The sequence below is a fragment of the Phascolarctos cinereus genome, unplaced genomic scaffold (genome assembly GCF_003287225.1).
Source record: "Phascolarctos cinereus isolate Bilbo 61053 unplaced genomic scaffold, phaCin_HiC Scaffold_5;HRSCAF=322, whole genome shotgun sequence".
Taxonomy (NCBI): domain Eukaryota; kingdom Metazoa; phylum Chordata; class Mammalia; order Diprotodontia; family Phascolarctidae; genus Phascolarctos; species Phascolarctos cinereus.
In genome coordinates, this window is record NW_027555958.1 from 116,914,786 (window position 1) to 116,932,357 (window position 17,572).

At 35.2% G+C, this 17,572-nt stretch overlaps 1 protein-coding gene across 1 annotated transcript in view; it reads left to right on the forward strand.

Moving 5' to 3' along the window:
- The window catches only part of NHSL1 (NHS like 1), a 268,426-nt gene that overhangs the window by 220,475 nt on the left and 30,379 nt on the right, over positions 1 to 17,572 (forward strand). The window contains 1 exon segment of the mRNA XM_020973759.2: positions 7,495 to 7,619. Coding sequence (XP_020829418.1) covers positions 7,495 to 7,619 — 125 coding nt within the window.

Sequence of the window (17,572 nt, forward strand, 5' to 3'; positions counted from 1 at the left end):
ACATCATGCACTTTAGTGCCAAATTTAAATAATGCTTTGATTACTCCTAGTTCTTAATAATTCATATTACATGGATTATAAAATCATAGGTATAGAATAGCTGAGGAAACTGAGATCCAAATAATTATGACTTTCCCAAGATCTTACAAGATGTAGCAGCAAAGTCATTTGAATCCACATCCTGTGATTCTTTTGATCTAGCACTGTTTCCTCTATACCCACACTTCATCTTCCCATTTCTTCTTTGGGCTGGTAATTAGAAAGCCTAACTTTGAACATCAATTCAAATAGTCAAAACTTTGTTGGCTATTATTTCTATCCAAATTAATTAATGTCAGTGCTTAAAGTATCATACTGCTATTTTAATCCCTCTTTCTAAGTCCTCATCAGAGTTTTTTTCATATTCATGCTCATTTTCCCTTTGACATTTTTCAAAACCTCCCTTTTTCACTTGGAGGAAACAAAGGTTAGCATCTTTCAAATTATTACCTTTCTTTGTGCCTGTTTCTTACCTTATGTAGTAGTGTCAGTGATAAGGGGATTTTTGTTTGTTTTGTTCTTTACTTTGCCTTATTCAGTCACCTTGTTTTATTTTACAAAGAACATTTTGTTTGACTTAGACCAACAAGGGGAAGGTAATCTTCAGATTTCTTATAAAAGCAAGAATTTTAAGCATTAATCCTTCATAATTTTTATCTTTACCCTTTTGTATTGATATGTTTCAAAGAAGCAGTGATGCAATTAGAATGGGTCTTCCCTCTACGAACTCAAATCAGAAATCCTCAGTGATCAATCTTCTGGTGATGAGCCTCTCCACCATACTCAGATGACAGATATTGTCTATGGTTTAGCCCATATTTAAAAGCATTACTAGGTTCAAAGAACCTCTCAGAGCTATTTCTCCTCTAATATGGCCTCATAAACTTAGATCACCTCCTAATACAAAATAATGAAGCTAAACCTTTAGTGGTAGGTTAGTTGAATAATTTATATCCATTTATTGAGGTGATGATTAGGCCTTAATGGTCTCAACATCTAAATTTATTGGGAGACAATTATTTGAACTTAAACAAGTCTTTAGTTTTTGTATGAGAATATATGTTTAAATATGCACATATACACATACATGTACTACATTGCATATTACTACCTGGATGCTTTAAAGACAAAGGGAAATGGAAATAGAAAAGAATGAATCAGAGATGAACCATTAATAAGAAAATCTATCAGTATTTCTGCTTATAATGATCTAATGAAATCATCAGTCAAAAAAAAATTTATATTGTTGGAAGACTTGATATTTGTTACAATTTCTCTACCCTACTGACTTCTGGGCTGTTTTTCTTTTGGGAAGTTACATGCATGTATCTAAATAACAATGAAAAAACACTTAAACATCTATACCTTTACTGCACTGTGTTAAATTTCAGTTCTTTCTAGTTTTAGAAGGTCATATCAACAATTTAAACTTATTCATTTTATTGTCTGAAGGATTTTTATGGGAAATTAGATTTCTATTCATATGCACTGTGAATTTCTTGGCAAGAAAAAATATATCAGTTCTCCCCACTTCTCCAAACACCCTTTTTTCCTTCCAAAAAAAAAATAATGCCAAGCCTAATAAGCTAATGAGGTAGGAATTCTCTGCCTTCTGTTCATTTAATAAATTTGTGGCCTAAAATTACCAGAAAATGTGTCTAATATTTCTGGCAAAATATAGCATTTATGATTTGTAATAATTGTTCGTATATGTTACCTTGTAAATTCAACTAGAACTTCACCTGTGAAATACTTGGTCTATCTGGAAGGCTGTAAGAAATTTTCTTCTTATTCTTTTGAGTATTTGTGTTGTATGATTTAGTGATTGCTGTCTTTCTAGGACAAAACATATACAGTGAAAACCTATTACAACTTTGGAAACTATAGAAATGATGATCAATACAATGACTATTCATGATTCCAGAGGACCATGGTATCCCATTTAGGGTACAGAATGATATATGTATGTATGTATGTATGTATGTATGTATGTATGTATGTATGTATGTATGTATGTGTGTATGTATGTATGTATGCACGCGTGTGTGTATATACATACGTGTGTGTGTGTGTGTGTGTGTGTGTGTATCATATACAGCCATTGAGGGAATTTGTTTTCCTTGATTATGCATATTTATTATATGGAATTTGTCTTTTTTTCCAATGTGGGATGGGAAGCTGGAAATGGATTTCTAAAAATAGAGAAGTGGAAAAGAATGCTACAGATGTGGTATGTTGCATGTACTTTTAGATGAGGTCTTTATATTAATACTTTTACTTAATTGTTTTACTTTGTTACAAGAGACTTCTCACCTAGTAGAGATAATTTGAAATGTAATATGAAAACAAAATCCATCAATAAAACTTTTTTTTAAAAAAAGGGAGCCTGTGATGTGGCTGTTTTTCATATTCTAATGGACTGTGACCTAGGATAGGAGCCTAGATTCTTACATGCCACAAATGCTTGTATAAACTTGTTGTTCAGTCATTTCAGTCATGTCTGACTCTTCATGATCCCATTTGGGGTTTTCTTGGCAAAGATACTGGTGTGATTTGCCATTTCCTTCTCTAGCTCATTTTACAGATGAGGAAACTGAGGCAAAGAAGTAGTGACTTGCCCAGGTTCACACAGCTACTAAGAGTCTGAGGCCAGATATGAACTCAGGAAGATGAATTTTCCTTACTCTAGGCCTGGCACTCTATCCACTGCACCACCTAGCTGCCCTATATAAACTTAGTAGTTATTTAACCTCTCTGTACCCACTTTTTCATCTGTAAAATGACTTTAATACCTATCATTGTCCACTTTGCAAGGGTGTTGATTGGAACACATGAAGTTTTAGAAGTGAAAGACAAAGAAGAGACAGTGAAATGAAAGGTGAGGTTGTAGTACATGCTAATGCAAAGCTTTGTAACTTTTGCTATGTCATGGACCCATTGGCAATGTAGTGAAGCCTATGAACCCTTTCTCAGAATAATGTTTTTAAATGCATAAAATAAAATATATAGGATTACAAAGGAAATCAATTATACTGAAATCCAGTATATATATCCAAAATGTTAAAGAAACAAGTTCATAGAACCCAAGTTGAGAACCCCTTGAATTGTGAGAAATGGGAGAGAAATGGTGAGATAAGTAACCTAAGGATGATGCTGGTGGTGGGGAAGTTTTTAGTCTTTTATTATTCTTGGGGAATCTTCCTTTGTCTAATCCTGCTTGGACTCCTGAGCTCAGTTCTGAGATGCAGTAGGGCTAAAACCCACTGGATGTCCACGTTAAATCTAGCACCAATACATTGCATGTCCACATGAAATCTGAGCCCCCAGGAGTAGAAAGCCACCAAGCTCCCTAAAGGGGGGTAAACCAGCCCAGGTGAAAAATGGAGGAGTAATGGGATCAGGCCCAGAAGAGGCCTATGTTTCTAACATAGATGGGATAGGATGACCCAGTTTCTAAACAGAGTGGGGAATGGGTAGGAACTGTCTCACCATCAATTTAACTTAATATTTTCTCCTCATTGAAGCATTGCCACAAACTCTGTAAAACACATATAGACACACCCAAATCTTTTAACCAATGTGGTGTATTTTCTTTTGAGAGAGCATAAATTAAAAAAAACAAAAACCAAACACACCAAGAAGACTTAAGAGATGGTTCCAAAATTGATAGTAATGTATGTACATTTTTACTGATTGCATTCTCAAGGGAATATAAAATTGATATCCTGTGAACATTTTAAAAGACCACTTTAATCTGGAAAACATACCCAGTCCATCTTAAATTATTTAGAAATCAAGTATTTGAGCATGTTTTAAGTGCTACCTAATTAAAAAGCAAAGTCCTCATGCCCAGAGGTAGAGATCCTGTGTGTGAGAAAGTAGATAAGAATAATTTGCTAAGAAATAAAAAGCTTATACTAACCAAGCATGGAAAGTGATTCTATTATGTTGAATTGGGGAGGGTTGCAGTATACCCTTTCACAACTAGTGATTTTTTACCTACCTGGTTGTGGCCACTTCTACTTGTTTTTCTTCCTTTCTCTCCTACTCTTTCATCCATCAAGCAAAAATTATTGGATTTGTATGTCCAAGGCATTTCAGGTTATACCAAGATGTATAAATTGGCTTCCCTGCCTTCAAGGAACTTATATCCTTTAGGTGAGAAAATGAATATACATAAACAAGTAAGACACAAGGCGCAATAAAGATAGAGACTACATAAATGATTCAAAATACTGTAGGAAGCAAGAAGGGAAAGATTACTTCTGGCTGAAGTAACAACTCACATTTCTTTAAGGCTGGCAAAACACTTTCATCACAATAACCTTGGATTATCACCCCAGTGTTAGTTGTTGGAATAAGCTGAGGTTCAGGGAAGTTAAGGGACTTATTGTCAGTCATACAAATGGTAAGTAATTAGCAAAGACTTTCTAGTGGATGTAACATTTGAACTGATCTTGAAGACTGAGGTGGGACTTAGCTGTAGTATTTTATGAAAAGGAATATTTTTTTCACTGTATAAGATTGAAAATAGAGTAGGAAAGATAAGGAAAAGAATGGAAAAAGTAGCATATGCTTAAATTCAATCAAGACCTTACAGAATAATTAAGACTTCAAAGGAAAGGAACTTCCTCCTTTCATAATATTTACTTCCTTTGAAGTAAAGAGATTACTTATGCTGGTATTTATCATAGAATCACAACTGTAGAACTAGAAGAGACCTCAGAGGCCATCTGGTCCGGCTTCCTCATCTTACAGTTGAAGAAACTGAGGTCAGAGTACATTAAGTGGCTCCTGTATCCAAAGGTAGTAATCATCAGAGATGGGTTCTTTTGGAATTTTCTCTTCTCTAGAAAGGGTTAAAAAGTTCATTTCATGGGAAGTTAAATATAGAGATTCTTTGCTTTATATAATATCCAAGACATTCTAACAAAAATTCTTATCAAATTCATTTTATCACTCACATCAGGCAAATCTTCAGAAGTACAGAAACCTTTCAATATTCTACACAATCTTTTCCCAGTGGTACATACAAGGTGAACTTCCCTTGCCTTCTTTCCCCCAAACGCAAAAGTCTTAGTTATAATCACTCTGTTATCTAGACCCATAGGCATTTTTTACATTCATTTCTAACCCTGAATCCCCATACTTAATAGATTCCCAAGCTTTGCTCGCATCCTCTTTCGTGTTTTATTTTATGTATTTATTTTTTTTAGAGTTCTATTGGAAGTGGGATCTTATGTCACTATTAGTCAGCAGGTCTTAACTGTCTCTAATTCATTATAATCTGACCCTAGAGATTCCTAAGTTTGAAGCCTTATAGTAGCTAAAAAAGATCAGCAATGAATTTTTTTTATTAGAGAAATTTAAAGATGATAATTCCATGATTATATTATCAAAGGATTGTTAGAGCACATTTTCCACTCTGGCAGAGGTCAAAGAAATCTGCTCTTCACTGTAAAATTGTTTTTTACCATTGTCAGAAACAGATTCCTATGCTAGATGGACTCATTATAGCTCCTCTTAGACAATTAAAACAAAAAATAACCCAAAATGTGGTTATAGACCAAGATGCATTACATAGATCTTTTGAAAAATGAAGATTGGAAGAGGATAGCAAAATATCTTGTGCTGTATTAGTTTACAGGAAAAGCAAATTTAGCAAAAGTTTAGTAATAGTTATAATTTAAATAGTGAATTATAATTATAAAATTTTCATAGCAGAATCTCAGAACTGTTTTTTTTTAAATCTCATTTACACATTCATGATCAAAACACTCTGTCATCCAGAAAGAGTTCAGGTTAGGCCATATATCAATATGGAGAAAAATGGGAAGCAGGGCTTTTAGAGAAACTTACTGATATTAATTTTATTATTAGATATATTATGCCTTCATGGTAAGATGGAAAGAAAGTGAACTTGGTCTCACAGAGATTTGCTTGCAGTTGTAAGAGCTAGAACTTTGAACTTGGGCTTAAAGAATGAAAGTCCAGTGTTCCCTCTACTTCACCATATTGGCTCTCATCAAAGATTGTATGTTAAAGGTATAGAGATAGAAAAATATTTCTTTATAATATATTAATTATTATATTTGGATCCTTTCTGCATAGACACCCTACTGAGTTTTGTCTTGAGTAGTAGTGACTCTTTAATGGTTTAATGCTTGGAAAAGTGGCTTTGTTTATTCGTGATGATTTTGGATTATTTACTTATGTCACATCTAGCAGACAATACTCTTATTTCTAATGAACAAAGACATGTTTTTACAAACAAAGAGAGCTGTTGAAATGTGACAGAAGGAAATTTTTCTAGATTTACCCCAGAGTTGGAACAAGAAATGTGGCTGTGTAATGTGATGAGTTTACAAGATTTCAAAAATCTGATAAGTCAAAAATTTGGTCAGTTGCCATAAAGCTATACTACTCAAGCATTATATTTCATTTGAAACACTATGATTTAATTAAAACAGGCATTGTGACATAGAAACTTAAACTTACGCTGCATAAAGGACTCACTGTTTTGGAGCTTACCCCTTTTCTAAAGTTTGTAGTTTGTGATGGAATGGCACCTTTTATAACATTAAACAGCAATTTTTAAAGAACTTGACTTGTTAGGGTCTTTTTATATTTTAAAAAACATTTTAAATTAAAAAAAACTAAACTTCTTGAAGCTTTCACAGCAGAGGACCCTCATTCAGGAGAATAGTTCATAATATATGACAGCAATTACAGCCAAATTGCCTTTCCCCATTTATAGTCTTAAAATATGTGTCACCATGAATAATAGAAAAGAATTTAAGAATTCCTAAAAACTCAAGTTATGTTATTCCCCCAACCTGAGCCTTATAACATCATACCTCTTCCTCCTATTACAAGATGCATAGAAATCCTAAGCAATAAGTGAATTCCTATTGCAACGCAACCAATCCTCCATCCCTTTCTCTTTTTATTTTTTATTTATTTTATTATTATTATTATTTTAGGCAATTGGGGTTAAGTGACTTGCCCAGGGTCACACAGCTAGTAAGAGTCAAGTGTTTGGTCTGAGGCCAGATTTGAACTCAGGTATTCCTGATTTTAGGACCGGTGATCTATCCACTGTACCACCTAGCTACCCCCATCCCTTTCTCTTGTGGAACCAACAGAGGTGCTTTTACGTGTTGCTCTCTATGCAGATTGAATATACATATAGTATTAAAATTAACTTTGAAATTTACATGAAATCAAGATAATTAGAAATAGCAGGAACTTGAGAATTGCGTAAAGTTTTATATAGAATTTTGGATTTAAATGTTCTATGCTTTCAAATAAAAGTTGAAAGTGATGTTGACATATCTTATTCTGATTTTGAAAGTATGATTAGAAAAATGTAAGTGGAATATGAATAAACAAACAAGAAACCGCTTTTAAAAAATAACATTTTCCCCTTCTTCCTGTTCTCTCTGCCTGATACAGAATGTGATAAACTGAGGAGAGATGGTTATCGAAGCTCTCAGTACTACTCTCAGGGACCAACTTTCTCTAAATCCAGCTCGGCTTGTGATACCTATAAAGATGAAGATGAAGAAAGTGATCAGAAGGTAAAGTCACAAACCAAGTGAATATCTAAAGGACATAATCTGATCTTAAATTTGACTGTGCACTTGGAACTATTCCAACAAAATCTAAGGTAGTAAAAAGAGGCCTGGATTTTCAAATAAAACAATGTGGGTTCAAATCCTTGCTCTGTAATTTACCAAGTCTTACCTAAGCAAATTATTTCCCATATTTGTGCCTTCGTTTTTCCCACTGCAAAATGATGGTTCTGTAACATCTTTTCCACATTTAACTCTTGTTATTCTAAATAGTCCATGTACTTTATATTGATTAGGAATAAATATTAGACTAGTCTATGGTGTAGACTAACAGTGTAGTCTAATGCAATTTCAGGTTTGGGTTTTGCTTTCTTTGTAGTTTCCATTCTCTGATAATATCCTTGGGGTAATCATACTTATTTACTTATAAAGTAAGTAAAAATAAGCTTATTTTTAAAGCTAGAATGAAGATAAGGGTATGAAGGTTTGTGGGGATGTTGCCTTATTCAATTTTATATTTAAAGTAGTATTGAATAACCCACTAATTATCCAAACAAGAGTTTGATTAGATTTCTGTGGTTTTAGTCACAGTTTAAAATCAGCTTTGGGCTTCAAGGGGACTATAACCAAAGTGATTTTGCTATAGACATAAATATAAAGGTGTCTGGGGTAAGAGTCTATTAATGTCAGAAATGTAATAATTTTACACCCAAATAATTAAAAGCAGAGTTAAATATACTTGCTAGTAACTTGTTTTTGAATACTATTGTTAAATGTTCAGTTTTTGTTAGAGTTTTGTGTTGCTGATGCTTCACTTTCCTTGAAGGATTTTCTTTGATCTTGATATTTTGTAAATGGATTGGGTATAATAATAACCAATAGCTTTAGTTTGGTTGTATAATATATTAACATTTCAAAGACCACAACCTAGTACAAATATTATGGGAAACATGCTGGTTTAATGTGTAGGCTGTACACAAGAGCTGTGTTCACCTCTACCAAGATTGGAAAACTGTGGGACTCAGTCCTGTTGGTTTCCGCCCCAACTCAATGGTTCATTGGACACCGATGGCACCGTTGTAGAAAAACTGCCTATCTTTTACAAATAAACTCAATCTAATGGTAAAGAGGAACATAATTTCAAGAGTTTAGGATAATTGTACCTTCACTGATAGGATCAGGCTAGTGGATTCAATTGCTACAAACTTCCTGTTAAGAAGTCAGTAAGCATTTATTGTTTACTATGTAGAAGGCAATAAGCTTTGTTCTGGGAATACAAATACAAGCAAAAAGAAATCCCATCCCTCAAGGAACTTAGTTTCTAATCAGGAAAGATAATGCAGGAAAAGGAGCTGAAGTTGGAAGATGATGGAGAAGGAAACTTAGTGGCAAAGTTCAAATAGTCAGGAGTGGAACCAGGAAAAGACTAAGGGATGGCTGATCTCAACCCTCCCTCAAAATGGAAATTCTGGGGGAATTCAGCAATGGGAAGAGAGGGTCACTTCACCAATGGGAGATGAAGGGCTCTTCCTGGGTCGGTTAGCTTTTCACTATTCTATGACCACAGACTAGATCCCTTAAACCCCAAACTGTTCATTCTTAGTTGTGAGCTATCATAAGAGAACCTGGTGGATGGAAACAAACAAATCCATCACCACTAGAGGAACAGAGTCCATGTGCTTCTGTGGTCAGAGATGCTAGTATTATCTTTATATATCAAAATCACTATATCATATGCTCATGTCACTGTTGATCCTAGATGTTTCTACATTAATGGCTGTTCCATAGGAACATAGGGCTTCATGGAATAGTGGAAAGAACAATTGGACTGGAAATCAAAAGAGCTGAATTCTAGGCTTCAACTTTTCCCTCTAACTAGCTCAGTGACTTTGAATAGATTGCTTAATCTCCCCAGTGCTTCAGTTTCTTTATCTGTTAAATAATGAGGGTTTTGTGATGTGTAGTAGATTTCTAGAGTTAGAACCGAAAAGTTCTAGGTTCTAATTTTAGCTTTGACTCTTGCTGGGTAAGTGACTTTGGACAAGCCATGCTGCTCTCTGAACTTTAGTTTAATAAGCTTTTAAGCAAAGAGATTTTAAATAGTTCATTTCTGATCTTAGATTTAGACTTGGAAGGTACCTTAGAGGTCGTCTAGTCCAGCAACCCCTTTTTACAGATGAGAAAAATGAGGCCCAGAAAGTTTAGGATATTTATATAGGGTTACATTGTAGTAAGAGAGAGAAGTGTAATTTGAATCCAGCTTCTCTGATTCCAAAGGCAGGGCTCTTTCCATTGTATCTGAATTCACTTCTGGTTCTGGCTCCTATAATCTGATCTATTAGATAATCAAAAAGTCCCACGGGAAAAGTGTTCTTAAGTTAAATTTCCTCTTCTCTTCTCATTCCAGTGCCTGCTACTCAGCCATCTAGTCACCCCAGTGAAGTCTTTAAGGATTTCTCAGTTACTTTCTGTGCTATTTTTTGTCACTTTTGTGTGTCTTTAACCATGAAACTGACTAATTATGTTTTCCATCTTCCTACTTTTTTTGAGTAATGTTTAGCATGTTAGAATATTTTTATTTGCTTGGAATGGAAAACTATCAAAATTCAAGGGGCAATATTGTGATAGGTAATGTGATAAAGTTTTGTGAAACATGATTATATTAAAAATATCTTTGAAATTATTACATGAATGATTTTATCAAGCCAATTTTTTAGTAAAAAGAAAAGGTATAAAAACTGTCCTTTTATGCATTAGTCTATGAATTTTGTTATATTTCTTAAATTGTCCATATGTTACTTAAGCCAAACTGCTGCATAGTACTCTGATCAACTAAACACTTAATTGTCTTAAGCAATGCTATTAAACGTCCAAGAATATTATTTTATTTTTCAGATTTTTTTCATTGGTACGTTGGCAAAAATAAAATTGTTGTAATTTTTAATATATTTTATAATAGTGAAATTAATTTTCTTTCAGAAACTTTCAGTATAAATTTAAAACAATTTACTGCAAAATAAATACTTTAAAAACTGAATTACCTTTTTACTAATGTGTCACTCAAACTGTAATTTAGTACAAAGCAGATAGGTGGGCAGATGGGAAACTGACAGCTTTGAATAATACTGATTAATGGAGCACTGTTAACTGTCACTCCTATCTTAAGGCATAGTAGGATTTTACCCATTAGCAAAATTGCCCCATAAGCCTTTTAACCTGCTACAGACTTTAAATGTTTTTCACTGAAGTTTGAGCTTGTGGGGGAGGGGAATGGGAAAGATCAGTATGTTTGATTTTTTCAAAATACCACTTTAATTTCTTCTGCCTCATGACTAGGTTGGCTGTGGGTGATTAACTTTTCATCCCCAGCACATCTCAGAGACCACTTACTCAGTTATATATAAAAAAAAAGTGTCATCTGTTTCAATGGAAGTAGTACCCCTCCTCCAATGGTGAAATTAAGTATTGCTTAAATGTTATCAAAAAAACCCATAAATGAAGAAGAGAAAATGTGTTGATTATACCAGGAACTGACATATCGTTGATTTCCCTTTTCATTTTCTTTCCTGGCATGATGCAAATTCTCTTTGATTACATTAAAAATGGGATGACTATTCTTTTTCACTAATAATATGAAAAAGGGAAAAAAAATGTGGGAAAGTATCCCTAGTATTCATGAAATATTAAAAGATCTAGGAGAAGGAATCTAGCTCATTGAATAAATAATTCCATTGAGGATTTGTTGGGATCATGCAGATCAAGGTAGTGCTATTGGGGCATTATAGTTAATGAGATTATAGAGAAATTAAGCAAAAAAACAATGATAACCCATAATAGACAACCCAGAAAGAAAGGATTACTACATATTTTTCTAGGTCCCACAAGTTTCATGATCTTAACTAAAACATATCAGATAACATCTTCATAAGAGTTATTGGATTTGAGACAAGTTCACATGTGCTACTATGTATATGGATTTAAGCTTCATATTTTCCTGGAGGAAAAGAAAATTGAAGCAGTAACAATAACAAAAAAGGATTTTCCCCACCTTATTACTAACTTGTGTTTTAAATTGCAAAGACTATAGTTTCAGGAATGGTGCCTCTGGCCTGTTACGTAATTCAGCCTTTACAGTGATTGTACGTTTTTCCTGTTCTGACGTACATATGTGTATTGTATGTTCTTGTTGAATCGATTTCTCCTTATTCTTTCTTTCTCTCCTTCCTCACTCAGCAGTCTAGTTGTTTAGGCTGCCTCTTTGAGTGTTGTGTTAACGTCTGCAGTGACTTGGTCCCATGGAGCTTCAAGGTACCTGTCCACCTCTCTACCAGCTGCCATATATATAGCTTGATACCATCTTATTACATCTTCCACTTTTTTTTCCACTCATAACTAATGAATTAATCATAATATTCTCTACTATGGAATCTGCCTTGTAAGATTGTAGAATTAGGGGGTCAATACTTGCTGTTTTGTGTAACAAAGTGCAGAAGCAACATGATGTAGTGGGTGAAGTCACAAGCTCTGATTTTTAGTCTCCAGTATGCTACTTACTGGCACTGTAACTGTGGACAAGTCGCTTAACCCCTTTGCAGTTGTTACACCTTATCTCTAAATTGTGAATAATACTTGTGTACTATGTGCCTCATAGGGTTATTATGAAGAAATTGCTAAATAAACCATAAGATACTGTGTAAATATGAGCTGTTAGCATTAGTACATGTACACTGACCATCGTGTGCTAACAGAATAACTTAGGTTCACATCAGAATTAATATGGTGCAGTTCAGGTAGTATTTTCATTGGGGGTGGCATTAAAATGCCACCTTCAGGGAAGGGGATGCTAGAAATAGGAAGCCTTAGTAATTGAAAAGGTAAATGAGAAATTTTTAAAGAGAATCCCATAATATGAGAATGGATTTTAAACTTTCACCTGACTTGTTCATTAATAAGTTACAGAAATACAAGCATTGTCTAACATTGTTTAAAAATTATCTAATTAGAAGGAAACCAAATAGGATATATCTGATTCACAAAATGGAACTATTGAGTAAAAGTGAGAATGACTACCTCCAGGGGTTTACAAATAAGAATAGACTTTAGTAGTCAGTTGACTAGCATTTATTAAGCACCCACTATGTGCCAGATGTTGTATTATATTCTGAAGATATTCTGGGAAAAAAATCAGTTTTGCTCTCAAGGAGCTCAGAGTATAATAAAGGAGACAATATGCAAACAGCTATGTACAAACAAAATGTAGAGATATAGGAATAGGATATAGGATAATTGGAAATACTCTCAGAGAGAAGGTATTAAGAATAAGGAGGACTGGGAAAACCTTTAAGAAGATGGACCTTTAACTGAGACTTAAAGTCAGAGAAGCTAGTAAGTAGAGATGAGGATGGAGAGCATTATAGACATGGAGGGTGGCCAGTATAAACACAGTCTGGAGACTGATTGTCATGTTCAAGTAACAGCAAGGAAATTGAATATCTGAGTACATGGAGGGGAATAAGTTGTAGAAAAACTGGAAAGGTAGGAGGGTCAAATTAACAAGGACTCTGAAAGCCAGGCAGGTGATTTTACATTTGATCCTGGAGGTAATAATAGGGAACCACTGGAGTTTATTGAATCAGGGGATGCTATGGTCAGACCTGCATTTTATGAAGATCAATTTTCCCCACCTTATTACTAACTTGTGTTTTAAATTGCAAAGACTATAGTTTCAGGAATGGTGCCTCTGGCCTGTTACATAATTCAGCCTTTACAGTGATTGTACGTTTTTCCTGTTCTGACGTACATGTGTGTATTGTATGTTCTTGTTGAATCGATTTCTCCTTATTCTTTCTTTTCTCTCCTTCCTCACTCAGCAGTCTAGTTGTTTAGGCTGCCTCTTTGAGTGTTGTGTTAACGTCTAATTGGAAGGTAGACTGGAGTGGGGAGAGACTTAAGGCAGGGAGACCAACCAGTAGACTGTTCCAACAGTCCAGATGTGAGGTGAGGAAGGCCTGCACCATGGTATTTGTATGAGACAGAGAGAGAGAGAGAGAGAGAGAGAGAGAGAGAGAGAGAGAGAGAGAGAGAGAGAGAGAGAGAGAGCGAGCACATACTTACAACTTGGAGGATTGTATAGGCAGTGACATCTGTGTTTTGAGATTGGCTAAAGATCCTGTGAGGCTGAGGTATGGAGGGAAGGCACATAATACTCAAAAAGTAGAGAGCCACTTGTGCAAAGGTAAATGATGGAGTGTAATATGTGGGGAATAGCTAGCAAGCCAATTTGATTAGAACAGAGAGTGCATGAAGGAGGGAGTAATATGAAATAAGACTGGAATAGGTTGAAGGGAGGGGCAGATAGCGAAGGGCCTTAAATACAAAGCTGGGGCACTAACATATCTTATCTTAGGGGGAGCCACTAAAGATTTTTGAATGGGGGGGTGTCATGTAATCATATATGTTTTAGTCCTTCTGAATTCAGGGCCGGTGCTCTATTCACTGTGCCACCTAGCTGCCCGCATCATATATGTTTTAATAATGTCAATTTGGCAGCTGTAGAGGGTAGAGGGCAGAGACTGGAAACAGGGAAACTAATTAAGAGACATAAATCCAAGTAAGAAGTTATGAGGTCTTCAAATGTAGTAGAAACTGTGTAAGTAGAGATAAGGCTATACTAGAGATATTGTGGAGGCAGAATTAACAAGACTTGCCAACTTATAGGATATAGAATGAGGGAGATGGGAGAGCGAAGGATGACTCCAAGGTAAAAACTAGGTAGTGCCCTTAACAGAAATAAGGAAGTTTTGAGAAAGGTTGAGTTTTAGGGGAAAATATGAATTTCCTTTTTTTGCATGGTGAATTTGAAATAAGGAACACCCAGTTAAAATATACAGGATGCAAATTGGTTAAACTGGACTAGAATTGAGAGATTAAAGTTAGATAGATGTTTAGACTTCAGAGTTACCTATCTAGAGATAATAATGGAAACCATGGGATCTAGTGAGATCACAGGAGAAGTGAAAAGTTAGAAGAGAAGAACTTCTAGGACAGAGCCCTGAGGGACTCCTATGCTTAAGTGGTAGTAGAAGGATAATGATTCCTCAAAGAAAAATAGGAAGGAATGGCTATATAGAGAGGAGGAGAAACAAAACCCAAAAAATAGCATTATGGGAGCTAAGGAAAGGAAGAGTATCCTGGAAGGGGTTGGGGGGGTTCACCGGTATTGACCACTGAAGATAGATCAAGTAGTAGTCTGAAGACTGAGAAAAGACCATTTGATTTTGCATTTGAGATCATTAGACTATCTTTAATTAAGAGTCTGAAATCCAAGATATATTTGGCGACCTAACATAATTACCTACTCTATACATCAGAATATTTATAGCAGCACTTTTTGTAGTAGCCAAGAACTTGAAACAAAGGAAATGCCCATTTATTGGGGAAATGGCTAAATAAATTGTGAGGAATATGAATGTGAGTACAAAGAATCATGGGAAGACTTACATGAAATGATACAAGGAACCAGGAAAGCAATACAGAGAAGCAGGAAAATAATATACATAATGACAACAATGATATAAAAGGAAAGAAAAACAACAATATAGAAACGAAGTGCTGTAAGGTTATAATGACTAAGGTTGGTGCCAAAGAGGAATAATGAGAATGTACCTTCTTCCTTGGGACTATGAGTACGAAACTCTGAATATAAATGTCGGATGTGGTTGATATTTCCATTTGTTTTGCTGAACTATTTTTTCTTTCTTTTTATTGTAAGGAAGGGAGTAGTAGAAAAATATATTGAGAAAGGAAGGTAATGTAAAAACAAAATATTTATAAAAATTTAAAAACAAAAACAATAAAAAGAGGTTATTAGTAAATGTGGAGGTGAATGGATGCAGAATATAAATTTTAAGGGATTGAGAAGTGAGTGGGAGCTGAGGAAATGGTGCATGATCTTTTTGAAAAGTTTGACTGTAAAAGAGAGGAGACATGTAGGGTGATAACTTGAAGGAATAATGGGGTCAATTGAAGGGTTTTTTTTTAAGGTTGGGGAGACATTGTCATAATTGAAGGTGGCATAGAAGAAGTCAGTGGATAAGGAGAGATTGATGATGAAAGAGTGTGGATTATTTATAGGGGAGGGGAAGATAAGGAGGAGAATGGGTTAAAGAGCAGTACACTAAGAAGAGTTGGCCTTGGCAGGAAAGGACACCTCTTCATCAAAGACTGGAACAAAGGAGGAAAGAATGAGGTATGATGAAGGATTTTGACATTTTGAGAAGATGACTATGGATCTATTATTATTATTATTATTATTTAGTAAAATAAGAGATGAGATTCTTTATTGAGATGGAAGAAAGAAGGAGGATGGTGAAAGTTTTGAGCAAGGAGAGATTTGGAGAATGATAGAGAGCCAATCAGGCAGGAATAAAAAAGGGTTTCCCTATATTAGTTAGGGCCCTGTTGAGATTAGATAACATAAATTTATAGTGAATCCAGTCAACATAGTTGCCTTACTTTTTCTAGCAGCAATCAACAGCATATAAAGTAGGAGCAAAGAAGACTGATATTGAGGGTAAGCCAGACTTGATGCTTTGCAAAGCCTGGCTGGAAATAGGACAAATAATTCAAGCTAGCTGATGGTATATGGTTGAACTTTTCAGCTATAGGGTAAAGACTGAAGGGTAGAAAGTGAGACTACCACAGGGGTGATGGATTAGGAAAATGAGAAGGACTGGAGAGATCATGGAAAGTGCAATTAATAGGTTAGGAGGAGTGAGGTTGAAGGTGACAGTGAAGGTTAGGAGGATGTGATTGGAGAGGGAAATTTCAGAGATCTGAAATATTGAGGTAGAACAGTTATGGGTAATGATCAGGTTGTGGGCATGTGGTTTAAGTGGGGTGAATATGGGGTTCATTGACATTTAAGAGGCTAGTGAGTAAAGAGGCCAGAGTGTTCGAGAAGATGTCACCGTTTATATTGATGTCTCCACTATGAGGTCAGGGGCTGGGGTAGAGAAGAAGAGTAGGATCCAGGACATGAACCCCTTGAAAAAGAATAAAGAATAACCTTTAAGTTAGTAGATAACTTCAACAAAGATTGGGACTGGATAATCTGTCAATAAACATTTATTAATTACTTACTATTTGCGAGGTATTGTGCTAAGCTCTGGGGATAAAAATAAATAGGACAAAAGATGGTCCCTGTCCTCAAGGAACTTACAGTCTGATGTGGGAGATAACATGCTAACAAAGCAAGTTATATACAGGATTAAAGGAAATAGGAAATAATTAATGGAGGAAAGGCACCAGAGTTAAGAGGTTTTCGGGAAGGCTTCTAGTAAAAGAAAGGAGTTTTGTTGGAATTTAAAGAAAACTAGAAAGGTCAGTAACCAGAGTGGAAGTGGGAGAGCATTCCAGGCATGGGGGACAGCCAGAGAAAATTCCTGGAGCTGAGAGATGGAGTGTCTTGTTTGTGAAATTACCAAAATGCCATTGTCATTGGATTTAAGTGTACGTGTTGGTAATAAACATCAATGAAGTAATCCTCAAAGGAGAGCAGGTTGCTGGGTTATAGTGGAGTCAAAGGAATTGTTTGAAAGTGAGAATAAGCATCAAAGATAGGCCTACTCTTCCTGACCTAAGGCTTCACAGGAATGAGAGGAGCATTTAGTATTAGAAACAATGGTTAAAGATGCATTTTCATCTGAAGAGAGCAAGGTTTTTCTTGGTATAGGAGGGTGGAAAGAATAGGAAGTAAAGAGGTTCACTAATTTGTGACTATAGAATGGATTTCTAGACACAAAATGTATTAGGAAAGCATAGGAAGATGTAGACACTGGAAAGGTGAGGCTGGGGAGTATGTGAAGAGTTCACAGACAGATAGTAGAGAGGGAATCACCTCAATAGGTAATGATTCTGAAATTGATGTCATGTTTTAAGAAGGACACTGAATATAGAGG